This window comes from Lolium perenne, chromosome 4 (genome assembly GCF_019359855.2).
Source record: "Lolium perenne isolate Kyuss_39 chromosome 4, Kyuss_2.0, whole genome shotgun sequence".
Lineage (NCBI taxonomy): Eukaryota > Viridiplantae > Streptophyta > Magnoliopsida > Poales > Poaceae > Lolium > Lolium perenne.
The window spans coordinates 9003865-9016885 of NC_067247.2; the positions used below are offsets into that span (position 1 = coordinate 9003865).

The window sequence follows — 13021 nt, forward strand, 5'->3', positions numbered from 1 at the left end:
CAACACAGAATTCAATGACCTCCTCTGTTCCATAGCCCTTGGAGATGCTTCCTTCTGGCCTAGCACGGTTATGAACATATTTCTTCAAGACTCCCATGAACCTCTCGAAGGGGAACATATTGTGTAGAAACACAGGACCGTGAATGGCAATCTCATCGACCAGGTGAACGAGGAGATGTGTCATAATATTGAAGAAGGATGGTGGGAACACCAGCTCAAAACTAACGAGACATTGGACCACATCATTACGCAACCTCGGTAGAATTTCTGGATTTATTACCTTCTCGAGAAATTGCATTGAGGAATGCACATAGCTTCACAATGGGCGATCGAACATTTTCCGGTAGAAGCCCCCTCAATGCAATCGGAAGCAAGCGTGTCATTATCACGTGATGGTCATGAGACTTCAAGTTCTGGACTGGTTTCGTCTCCATAGGTATTCTTCCCTTTATCTTGGAGGCGAAGCCAGACGGGACCTTGATACTGCTAAGACATTCAAAAATATTTCCTTCTCTCGCTTTTGTAAGAGCGTAGCTGGATAAATGACGTCCTTTAACTCTCTCATGCAGCTTTTTGGGGTCTTTCCAACGTTGCTGGTCCTCCCGTGCTTCTGGTGTATCTTTTGTCTTCCCGTACACACCCAGAAAGCCTAGCAGGTTCACGCAAAGATTCTTCGTCACGTGCATCACATCGATTGAAGAGCGGACCTCTAAGACTTCCCAATAGGGTAGATCCCAAAATATAGATTTCTTCTTCCACATGGGCGCGTGTCCGGCATCGTCAGTCGGAACGGACCGTCCGCCAGACCCTTTCCAAATATTACATCTAGATCCTTGACCATACCAAATATATCAACACCATCACGATGGGGAGGCTTCCTCCGGTGATCAGCCTCACCGTTGTAATGCTTGCCTTTCTTTCTTACGGGATGGGTAAGCCTAAGAAATCGACGATGCCCTGTACACGACCTTCGACCTTTTTCCAAATAATCACCTTCGAGCTCATGTAAACGGTGTGTGCATGCATTGTATCCCTTGTTTGACTGTCCTGAAATGTTACCAAGAGCAGGCCAGTCATTGATGGTTACGAAAAGCATCGCTCTTAGGTCAAATTCCTCCTGCTTGTGCTCGTCCCACACACGTACACCTGCTAGGGACCACAGCTGTAGAAGTTCTTCGACTAATGGCTTCAGGTACACATCAATGTCGTTCCCGGGTTGCTTCGGGCCTTGTATGAGCACTGGCATCATAATGAACTTCCGCTTCATGCACAACCAAGGAGGAAGGTTATATATACAAAGAGTCACAGGCCAGGTGCTATGGCTGCAGCTCTGCTCTCCAAAAGGATTCATGCCATCTGTACTGAGACCAAACCGTAAGTTCCTTGCATCCTGTGCAAAGTTTGGGAACTCTCTATCGATTTTTCTCCATTGGGAGCCATCAGCAGGGTGCCTCAACATCACGTCTTTCTTACGGTCTTCTTTGTGCCATCGCAACAACCTAGCATGCTCTTTATTTCTGAACAAGCGTTTCAGCCGTGGTATTATAGGAGCATACCACATAACCTTGGCAGGAACCCTCAACATCACCAGGGTCATCTCGTCTGATCTTATACCGCAATGCAGTGCACACCGGACATGCATCCAAATTCTCGTACTCATCGCGGTAGAGGATGCCGGCATTAATGCATGCATGTATCTTTTGCACATCTAATCCTAGAGGGCAGACAATCTTCTTCGCTTCGTACGTACTGGCGGGCAATTCGTTACCCCTTGGAAGCTTCCTCTTAATTATTGTCAGCAACTTTCCAAATCCTGAGTCAGTGACACCGTTCTCTGCCTTCCATTGCAACAATTCCAGTGTGCTGCCTAGCTTTTTATGGCCATCTTCGCAAGTTGGGTATAACAATTTGTTGTGATCTTCTATCATCTTGTCGAAGGCCAACCTTTCCTTTTCAGTTTCACATTCTCTCCTTGCATCGGCAATGGCCCGGCCAAGATCATCATCGGCGAGGCTCATCTGGTGCCTCTTGATCTTCTACTTCATTGTCTTCATTGCCTTCTGCAGTATCATCGTATTCAGGGAAATTGGGATAACCGTCATCATCCTCTTCCTCTTCGTCATTGTCTTCCATCATAACCCCTATTTCTCCGTGCTTGGTCCAACAATAGTAATCGGGCATGAAACCGGATCGCAGAAGGTGGCTGTGAATGAGACTCGAGCGAGCGTAATTTACGGTATTCTTGCAGTCCACACATGGACAATACATGAAGCCACCATGTTTGTTTGCCTCCGCCACGGCCATAAAATTATCCAGGCCCGCAGTGAACTCGTCAAACCGTCGGTCAATGTACATCCATTGCCGATTCATCTGCATGATATAATTAAGCTGATCAAAACCATTACAGAACATCACGATGTATATATACACATGCATTTTATCAATTGCAGATGGAAAGGATAAAGTTGTTAACCTCGATGAAGAAGAAAAAAGCAAGTTAAGTGTGGCTTGATTTGTGTAAACTCAAGTGGCAAATCCTCTTAAGCATTTCATCAAACACCTCTTGTGCATGTGAAGAAGAGAGGAGAGCAATACACCCTCTTGTGAAGGTAGTGAAAAAATGGCTAAGTGTGGCTCACACTTGGGCAGGGGCAAGGTTATATAGCCAGAGGGGGGCCTTTGGACCCGGTTTGTATGACAAACCGGGACTAAAGGCTTCCCCAGGCTGACACGGCCTGGCGCGCCCTGCGGGTGGACCTTTGGTCCCGGTTTGTCATACAAACCGGGTCCAAAGGCCGCTACAGGACAGGCAACAGCGGGTGGGGTCGTCCTGGGCAGAAACGAACCGGGTCCAATGGGGGCATTGGACCCGGTTTGGTTCAGCAGTGGGTCATTTGCTTGGGTCCAAAGGCCTCTTCTCCACTAGTGGATGTATTTTTTTGAGAGAATGTTGTCATCTTGTGTAATCTTAGTGTGTCATCTTTTTTTCGCAGTTGATTTTTGTATCAATTCTTGGCGATGCTTGAGTTGTAAACAGTACCGAATATGAACTTTTTAATAAATGGCCGTGTGCATCATCATGATGCAGAAGCCGGGGTATATCCCCATTTCGAAAAAAAATGAAAATAATATAAGACCTTTCATGTCCAAGCTCAGCTTAATATCGTTCTATGCCCTAATTTATATAAAAAAGTATTCATCTTAATATTCCCCCAATCTCAAAATAGGCTGATTTATGGGTTTGTCGGGAGTCAAACTATTATAAGTTTGACGAAACTTATTAATATCTGCAACAACGAATAAGCTTATTATGAATACATATTTTGTTATGGACCTACTGATACTAAGTTGGTGTAATATATATTAGTAGTTTTTTTTGTAGATAATTCATGTTTGGACAAACCCAGAAATCAACTATTGTGGGGCAGATTAAGTAGCATCTTGCACCCTAGTGCTACTAATTTAAAACAAATACCATTATGCAGCAACATTTTAATGGTCAATGTTAATAATATGGCACATACTATGTCAGCGCTCATCTCACCATTTATTTGCTTATAATTAAGCTTTTTTTTTGTCAAGGTGGCAGTACAGCGTTCACCATTAAGGACCACTTACAGCTTCTCCATCGGGCTAACAGCAAAGGGTTCACGTGTCAAATGGCGCCAACTTACTGCTACATATGCAAACTTATCAACTTTGAGGGAAGTTGAAGTAGGCGTCCCAAGCTAAAAGGGCAGCGTTGCAACTTTCTCCTTTGAATCAGAAATTGAAAGAGCATGCATGTCATCACTGGTGAAAGGAAGAACGATGGAGGGTGCTAGGCGTCGGCAGGCAGATCTTGGGGAGAAATTTCCTCCCTCCCACACCATTACATCTAGAAAAGATGTGATATCCCGTCCATCCATGCAGCATACCCCCATCAGTGCAGCAATTTTTTTGTGCCACTGTAGTGGGTCAAATTCGTACAAATGACACAACATTTTGCAAATACCAATGTAGCAAAAAATATGGTTATGTAGAAAACCATCACTTTTCACAACAAACCCCCCTTGGTTGTAGCAAAATCCTCGAGTAAAGGTCAAATGACGTATGCAGCATGGGAGACTAGTATTTTGCAGCATCTCACGAAACTATTTGCACAATTGAAGCATTATTTGCATTAGAGGCCTATAATCACCGCACCATGTCACTAGTCTGGCCATCATTGGCATATGCGTTGATCATCGCATTCCACGCTGTGATGTCCTTGTTTTTCAGCATTCTGTCCAAGAACTCCCTCATCATCGGAACGCGGCCATTCTGTGCCAAGCCGGCAACCATCATGGTCCAAGTAACCACATTCCTATGATGCATCCTCTCAAACAGATATATAACTAGAACACCTATCAATATAGTGATGTCAGGATATACCGCTGACCAGAGCATGAGAAGAAATAGACCCACATCAGCGTCCTTATAACAGTTCGTGGCATAGACGTTGATTACAATATTCCAGCTCACCAGGTCCTTCACGGGCATCGAATCAAACAGTCTATGAGCCTCACTCATCTGGCCATCATTGAAATACGCGTTGATCATCATATTCCATGCCATGATATCCTTGTTTTTTGGCACTTTGTCGAAGAACTCCCTCGCCATCGAAACGTGGATGTTCTGTGCCAAGCCGCTGATTAAAATATTATTCCTTAATTAGGGAATTTTGTACTCTTTAGTTGATGATTAAACTAATGGCAGGTCCTTCTTGGATAATCAATGATCTGATAGTTTAAATTTGTTAGTCGATGATTAAATCTCAGCTCGGTACCAAGCTTGTAGTCTTCATTTTATTTTTATTTTTTACGGTTTCAACTAGCTATGGTTAAAGTGAAGAACTGAAGCAACAATGCTCACATGCCTCAATAGTTTTTGCCATCTACCATGCGAGGTTACCCATTTTATCTTATAGTTTACTAGCATAGGTACATATAAATAATAAAATGTACCTTTGGTTTCAGATTCTCATATTGTTCCATTAGTGAAGCCAATAGTTGGAACACATAGGATAATAAAACTCTTACTATATCTACACCATGAATGAGACCACCATTTGCAGCAAAATAATGCCAATTTTTGTTTGAACTCCAATCATGCCAGTGCAGACAATCTTACTCTAAGTACTTCTAAAAAACATAATTATTTGCTTTCTTCACGTGTTGTATTTTTTATTCTTTTTCGTCAGAAATTATATGATGTCTTACATATCTGAAGGACAGAAGTATGATAATGATGGTACTTTCAGTTTCATCTCAAACTTGGGGGTACTTTCTGTTTCATCTCAAACTTTGAAGACTATGTTGTACAAAATAATCTCAATGAAACCGAGGTTTGCACATTTCAGTTTGGAGACAAAGAGGACTCTCTGATCGCAACAAGGCGTACCATCTGAACTTAGTTGGTGAAGTTATCTTTTGGAGATATGCCCAAGAGGCAATAATAAAAGTGTTTATTGTTATATCTTAGTGTTCATGATAAATGTTTACATCCCATGCTATAATTGTATTAACCGGAAACATTAATACTTGTGTGTTTTGTAAACATAAAAGAGTCCCTAGTAAGCCTCTTGTTAAACTAGCTTGTTGATTATAGATGATCATGGTTTCCTGATCATGAACATTGGATGTTATTAATAACAAGATCATATCATTAGGTGAATGATGTGATGGACATACACCCATAGTAGGCGTAGCATATGATCAAGTCATTAAGTTCGTTGTGCTTCAAGCTTTAAGATACATAGTAACCTGTAACCTAATCCTTCGACCATGAGATCATGTTAATCGCCTACACCGGATGGTTGCTTTGATGACATCAAACACTACTTCGTAAATGAGTAGTTATAAAGGTGGCATTAAGTGTTCGGAAAGTATATAGGTTGAAGCACGTGGATCAATAGTGGGATTTGTCCATCCAAATGACGGATAGATATACTCTGGGCCCTCTCGGTGGAATATCATCCAACTAGCTTGCAAGCATGTGACTGGCTCACAAGGGATGTCATATCACGGTACGAGTAAAGAGTACTTATCGGTAACGAGATTGAACTAGGTATAGAGATACCGGCGATCAAACTTCGGAGAAGTAAAATATCGTGAGACAAAGGGAATCGGTATCGTATGTAAATGGTTCTTTCGATCATGAAGTCATCGTTGAATATGTGGGAGCTATTATGGATCTCCAGGTCCCGTTATTAGTTATTGATCGGAGAAGAGTCTCGATCATGTTTGCATAGTTCACGAACCGTAGGGTGACACACTTAAGATTCGATATCCTTTTAAGTAGATATGGAATATGGAATGGAGTTCGAATATTGTTCGGAGTCTCGGATGGGATCTAGGACATCACGAGGAGTTCTGGAATGGTTCGGAGAATAAGATTCATATATAGGAAGTCACATTCCAAGTTTGGGAATGGTTCGGTGCATTTATGGAAGGTTGTAGAAGATTCTAGAATCATCCAGAATAAATCACTATGGCAGGTAGAGTCCCGGAGGGACTCCACCAGCCCTAGCCAACCCACCAAGTGGGAAGGTGGAGTCCATGGTGGTCTCCACCTAGTTGGCCGGCCAAACAAGAAGGAAAGGGAGAAATCCCTTACCATCTAGGTTTCCAATTTTGCTAAGTTTGGGAGTTGGACTCCAAAGTGGTTTTGGGGGAACCCTAGGTTTTCCACCTATATATAGAGGAGGAGAGGGGAGGGGGCAAGATACATCAAAGCCAGCCGCACCACCAAGGGGCTCCCAGGCCGGCGCCCCAAGTGCCCCCCTCTCCCAAACCCTAGCTACTCCCTCCTCCCTCTTTCTCCCGCAGCGCTTACGGCGAAGCCCTGCCGGAGATCTCCACCACCACCGTCACCACACCGTTGTGCTAGCGGGATTCCGAGTAGGATCTACTACATCCGCTGCCCGCTGGAACCGGGAGAAGGACGTCGTCATAAACACCGTACGTGTGACCGAGTGCGGAGGTGCTGCCCGACTATGGCACCGTCAAGATCTTCTATGCGCTTTTGAAAGCGGCAAGTGATCGACTACATCAACCACGATATTTATCTCATTAACGCTTAGCTATCTTCGAGGGTATGTTGATCTTCATCTCGTTGCTACCATCTACTATATTAGATCTTGGCTTGTTATTCGTTCTTGCGGTAGGAATTTTTTGTTTTCGATGCTACGAATCCCTGCGGTGGTATCAGAGTCATGTCTATGCATAGATTGGTTGCACGAGTAGAACACAATGGTTTTGTGGGAGTTGATGCTTTTGTTGTTGTTTTCTAATCGTGTATTTTGCATCTTGCATCATGGTGGGATGAAGCGGCCCAGGCTAACCTTACATGACCGCGTTCATGGTACTTGCTCCACGCTCGACATGCAACTTGTATTGCATAAGTGGCTTTGCGGGTGTCTATCTCTCTCACTGTAGTTAAGATCCAATTTATAATCTTCACTTGACAACACTTGTATCAGCGTTGTGGTTCATGTTCGTAGGTAGATCGGATCTTACTCGAAAACCCTAAGCCACATAAAATATGCAAACCAAATTAGAGCCATCTAACTTTTTTTTGCAGGGTTTGATGATGTGATATGGCCATGATGTGATTGTGATTATATTTGATGTATGAGATGATCCTTATTGTATTGTGGCAACCGGCAGGAGCCTTATGGTTGTCTTTAATTTCGTTTCAATTCATCATGTAGTAGTTTTATTTCAAAGTAGTTGTAATAGTTACTACAAGTGGTGGACAACCATGAAGACGGTGCCATGGACCTTGACGCCCCGCCGACGATGATGGAGATCATGCCCGTTGATGATGGAGATCATGCCCGTGCTTTGGAGATGAAGATCAAAGGCGCAAAGATAAAAGGGCCATATCATATCACATTATGAATTGCATGTGATATTAATCCTTTTTATGCATCTTGTATTTCTTAGATCATGACGGTAGCATTATAAGATGATCCCTCTCACTAAAAATCAAGATAATAAAGTGTTCGTTCTTAGTTAGCACCGTTGCTAAGACTCTTTGTTTCGAAGCATCACGTGATGATCGGGTGTGATATACTCAACGTGTGCATACAACGGGTGCAAGACAGATTTGCACATGCGGAGACTAAGGTTTAACTTGATGAGCCTAGCATGTACAGACATTGCCTCGGAACACGGCAAACTGAAAGGTTAAGCATGAATCATATAGATTATATGATGAATATGTCGATGTTCGCCATTGAAGCTACATCAGCTCTCGTGATGATCAGACTTGGTGTAGTGGATTTGGTTCGTGTTTTAATCACTAAGGCAACGTGAGGGATGTTGTTTTGATTGAGAGTTCACCTAGTTAATTTAAGAATTAATAGTCCTGAACATAGTCTAAAAATGTTTTTGAATTAAATTTTGTAGAATTGGCATTCATTTTCTACTTTGCGCTAGGCTTGCAATTGAGATAGAAACACTATTAAATCTGACAAATAACAATACAGACTGGTACCGTATTGTTAAATAATCAAGAAATGATTAAGTCCTATTGCAAACTTTTGGTAATCCTCAAATTGCTGATTCAAAGAGCAATGGTTTCAATTAGTATCTGAAATTATCTTGTCTCCGTGAAACTTGATGTTCAAATCAGTTTGATAAAATAAGGAGCTGAAAAAGTCTGTTTTTAGAAATAAGCAAGGTGTGAGATATATGTGATATCTAAGACCTTCTTACAAGATGATAGAATATAATTTAGTGAGACTACATAAACTCATAAGTTTTATGGGAATGTACGAAGGTCGAAGACGCTAGACGTCCCGATCCTCCAACTAGTTGGGCATTAACGTTATTCGTATATCCATATGAGCCATAGTAGCTTCATCATGAAGTTATCATGATTTAATGTATAAAATTATGAGTGAATTTTTTTATCACATTAAAAGGTTACTAATAGTGAAATCCGGAACACTGGTCATGTGATGATCAACTTGAAAGTACGAACCACAAGGTTATTGGTATTTGACCAACAAGCCTAGAAGTTATTGATGTTGAAGTGTTTTCTGAAATATGAGGAAAGTCGAAACAGAAACTACAAAAAGATTTTGGCAGAAAGAAAGAAAAGACTAGAAACTCTAGCTCAGGTGCATATAGATGATATACATGTTATGAATGTATTCTTTGATTGGTCACACAATGAAATTTTTCGGTATTTGTACCATATTGGTTGGTATGAGATGTCATACAACTCAACGCAATACAAGAATACAATGGCCTAAGTGACTGACAAGGAATGTGGTAATAATGCACGTGTGGAACACAATATAGTGTTATTGTGTTCATCGTTGGCATTCTACCTAGCCCTTCATATTTATAATAAAGAACTTAATAATTGTTATTTTGCTCTGGTCAAATAAAAACAATGGGTTGTTCAAGTTATGACCGTACTCCATGTACGATGGATAAGTTATTATAAATCTTAATGGTAAAATACACATGCATAACACTGACGCTAAAATGCCATAAGGCAAATGATTTGAATTCCACTTATTTGTGGAACCGCCATTTAGGTCAAGTTAGAAAGGAACGCATGAAGAAACTCCATGCAAATGGATTTTTGGAGTCATTCGATTTTTGAATCGTTTGGCACTTTCAAATCTTTTCTAAAAGAAAATGTCTAAAATACCGTTCATAGGCCAAGAGTTGAACGAGCAACTAACTTAGTGGAAATATACATGATGATGTATGTGGTTCATTTGGCATAGTTGTGTGCGGAAGATTCTTCTACTTCATGAAAACTTCCAACGATGAATTGAGTGTATATATTTGGATATATTTATTCGACAAGAAAGAAGTCTGAAATATTTGAATAGATTCAAATAAATTTCAGCACAAAGTAGAAATCATCGTAATAGAAAAATCAAATATCTATGATTGGATCATGGTGCAAATATTTGAATTACGAGTTTTAGCGAACATCTAAGAGAGTTACAAAATTGTTCCACAACTCATGTTTCTCGGAACACCATAGCTATGATGGAGTATTCGAGAGACGTATCCAAACCTTGTTGGATTAATGGTGAGATAAAATAAAATGATGCCATTATATTTTTGTGGATTATGCTTTAGAGACTACCACTTTTACACTAAATAGAGCGTCATCATATCCGTTGAAATGACACCATACGAGTTATGACATGGGTGGTATGCATAGCATAAGTAAATGAGTTTACAACCAAAATCGGACGAATGCCTTTGTTGGTTATCCCAGAGAACAAATTGGGAATTCTTTCCACTATGAAGTCAAATACAAAAGTGTTTGTCGATGTTTCTTGCTTATTTTCAAGAAATTGTTTCTCGCGAAATATTTGAGTGGGAGGACAATGAAACTCGATAAGGTTGATGAACCTGAGCATGATGAGCAGACTAGCACAGGGTCGGAAATGATTCCGGAAGCGGCGACGACGCTCATGGCTTGATGACCCACAAGTATAGGGGATCGCAACAGTCTTCGAGGGAAGTAAAACCCAATTTATTGATTCGACACAAGGGGAGACAAAGAACACTTGGAAGCCTTAACAGCGGAGTTGTCAATTCAGCTGCACCTAGAAACAGACTTGCTCGCAAGAGTTTATCAGTAGTAACAGTTTTATAGCAGTAGCAGTAGTGAAATAACAGCAGCAGAGTAACAGAGACAGCAGTAGTGATTTTAGTAAACAGCAGGATTAAAATACTGTAGGCACGGGGACGGATGACGGGCGTTGCATGGATGAGAGAAACTCATGTAACAATCATAGCAGGGCATTTGCAGATAATAATAAAATGGTGTCCAAGTACAAAGCAATCAATAGGCATGTGTTCCATATATAGTCGTGCGTGCTCGCAATGAGAAACTTGCACAACATCTTTTGTCCTACCAGCCGGTGGCAGCCGGGCCTCAAGGGAAACTACTGGATATTAAGGTACTCCTTTTAATAGAGTACCGGAGCAAAGCATTAACACTCCGTGATCACATGTGATCCTCACATCACTACCATCCCCTCCGGTTGTCCCAATTCTTGTCACTTCGGGGCCATTGGTTCCGGACAGCGACATGTGTATACAACTTATAGGTAAGACCATAAACAATGATTATCTTGATGAAGCAATAACATGTTCAGATCTGAGATCATGGCACTCGGGCCCTAGTGACAAGCATTAAGCATAACAAGTTGCAACAATATCATCAAAGTACCAATTACGGACACTAGGCACTATGCCCTAACAATCTTATGCTATTACATGACCAATCTCATCCAATCCCTACCATCCCCTTCGGCCTACAGCGGGGGAATTACTCACACATGGATGGGGGAAACATGGCTGGTTGATGTAGAGGCGTTGGCGGTGATGGCGGCGATGATCTCCTCCAATTCCCCGTCCCGGCGGAGTGCCAGAACGGAGACTTCTGGCTCCCGCGACGGAGTTTCGCGATGTGGCGGCGTTCTGGAGGGTTTCTGGCGACTTCGACTTCTCCCCGTGCGTTTTTAGGTCGAGGCCGATAAATAGTCCGAAGGAGGGCGTCGGAGGCCGGCCGAGGGGGCCACACCACAGGGCCGCGCGGGCCCCCCCTGGGCCGCGCCGCCCTATGGTGTGGGGCCCTCGGGCCTCCACCTTAATTGTCCTTCTGGCTCCGTCATTATTCTGGGAAAATAGGGCCTTCTGCATAAATTCCGAGGATTTTCCCGAAAGTTGGATTTCTGCACAAAAACGAGACACCAGAGCAGTTCTGCTGAAAACAGCGTTAGTCCGTGTTAGTTGCATCCAAAATACACAAATTAGAGGCAAAACAATAGCAAAAGTGTTCGGGAAAGTAGATACGTTTTGGACGTATCAACTCCCCCCAAGCTTAGCTTATTGCTTGTCCTCAAGCAATTCAGTTAACAACTGAGCGATAAAAGAACTTTCACGAACACATTTGCTCATATGATGTATATATTCTCATGCTATGGCTAATACTTAAGCAATTCATAATGAGATACATGCAAATAAGATCATCTAACAGCTATGTCAATCATGGAGAGGTACCAACAATTAATAATAAGCATCATGAATCATGTATATAAGCAGGATTGCAATGTTCATAAGAGAGTATGATAAAGTGGTATCTCGCTTGCCTGTATTTGATTGGCAAAACATAAATGCCCGGGCACCTCTGGAGTTCATAGAAAGACTAGAAGTAGTGATTGTCAAAAGATAAATGCATCAAAGTTATACCACAATCAATCATATTTTGAGATAAGCATATTATACTAAGAATGACAGTTGTGCTCTCAAGATAATTCTCAAAGAAATAATGGAGACACAACATAAAAGTAAAAGATTGACCCTTCGCAGAGGGAAGCAGGGATTAACATGCGCTAGAGCTTTTTATTTTTGAAATCAGGAGTAAAATTATTTTGAGAGGTGTTTGTTGTTGTCAACGAATGGTAATGGGTACACCAACTACCTCGCCAACCGGACTTTCAAGAGCGGCTCCCATGAATTATTACATTTATTTGGCACTCCTTCCAACCTTTCTTTCACAAACCATGGCTAACCGAATCCTCGGGTGCCTGCCAACAATCTCATACCATGAAGGAGTGCCTTTTTATTTTATTTTCATTATGATGATGACACTCCCCCCAACCTTTGCTTACACAAGCCATGGCTAACCGAATCCTTCGGGTGCCGTCCAACAATCACAAACCATGGAGGAGTGTCTATTTAAGTTAATTAATTCGGGACTGGGAATCCCATTGCCAGCTCTTTTTGCAAAATTATTGGATAAGCGGATGTGCCACTAGTCCATATGAGAATCCGTCAAAAGTAAATGACAAGGTTGAAAGCTAAACACCACATACTTCCTCATGAGCTATGAAACATAAACACAAATTGAGAAGCATTTTGAAGGTTTTAAAGGTAGCGCATGAGAATTTACTTGGAATGGTTTGAAATGCCATGCATAGGTATTTATGGTGGACACTTTTGGAACAACT

General features: G+C 41.8%; 1 protein-coding gene across 1 annotated transcript; it reads right to left on the bottom strand.

Annotated features, from left to right (window-relative positions):
* Positions 1–4176: 4176 nt before the first annotated feature.
* Positions 4177–4641, bottom strand: LOC139838826 (pentatricopeptide repeat-containing protein At5g39350-like). Its single transcript, XM_071828848.1, has one exon. It carries the CDS (start codon positions 4639–4641, stop codon positions 4177–4179), a length of 465 nt encoding a protein of 154 aa, XP_071684949.1.
* Positions 4642–13021: the final 8380 nt, after the last annotated feature.

Bases quoted from the DNA above. Each gene is read 5' to 3' on its own strand.
- LOC139838826 (XM_071828848.1), bottom strand. From the start codon at position 4,641: ATGGCGAGGGAGTTCTTCGACAAAGTGCCAAAAAACAAGGATATCATG.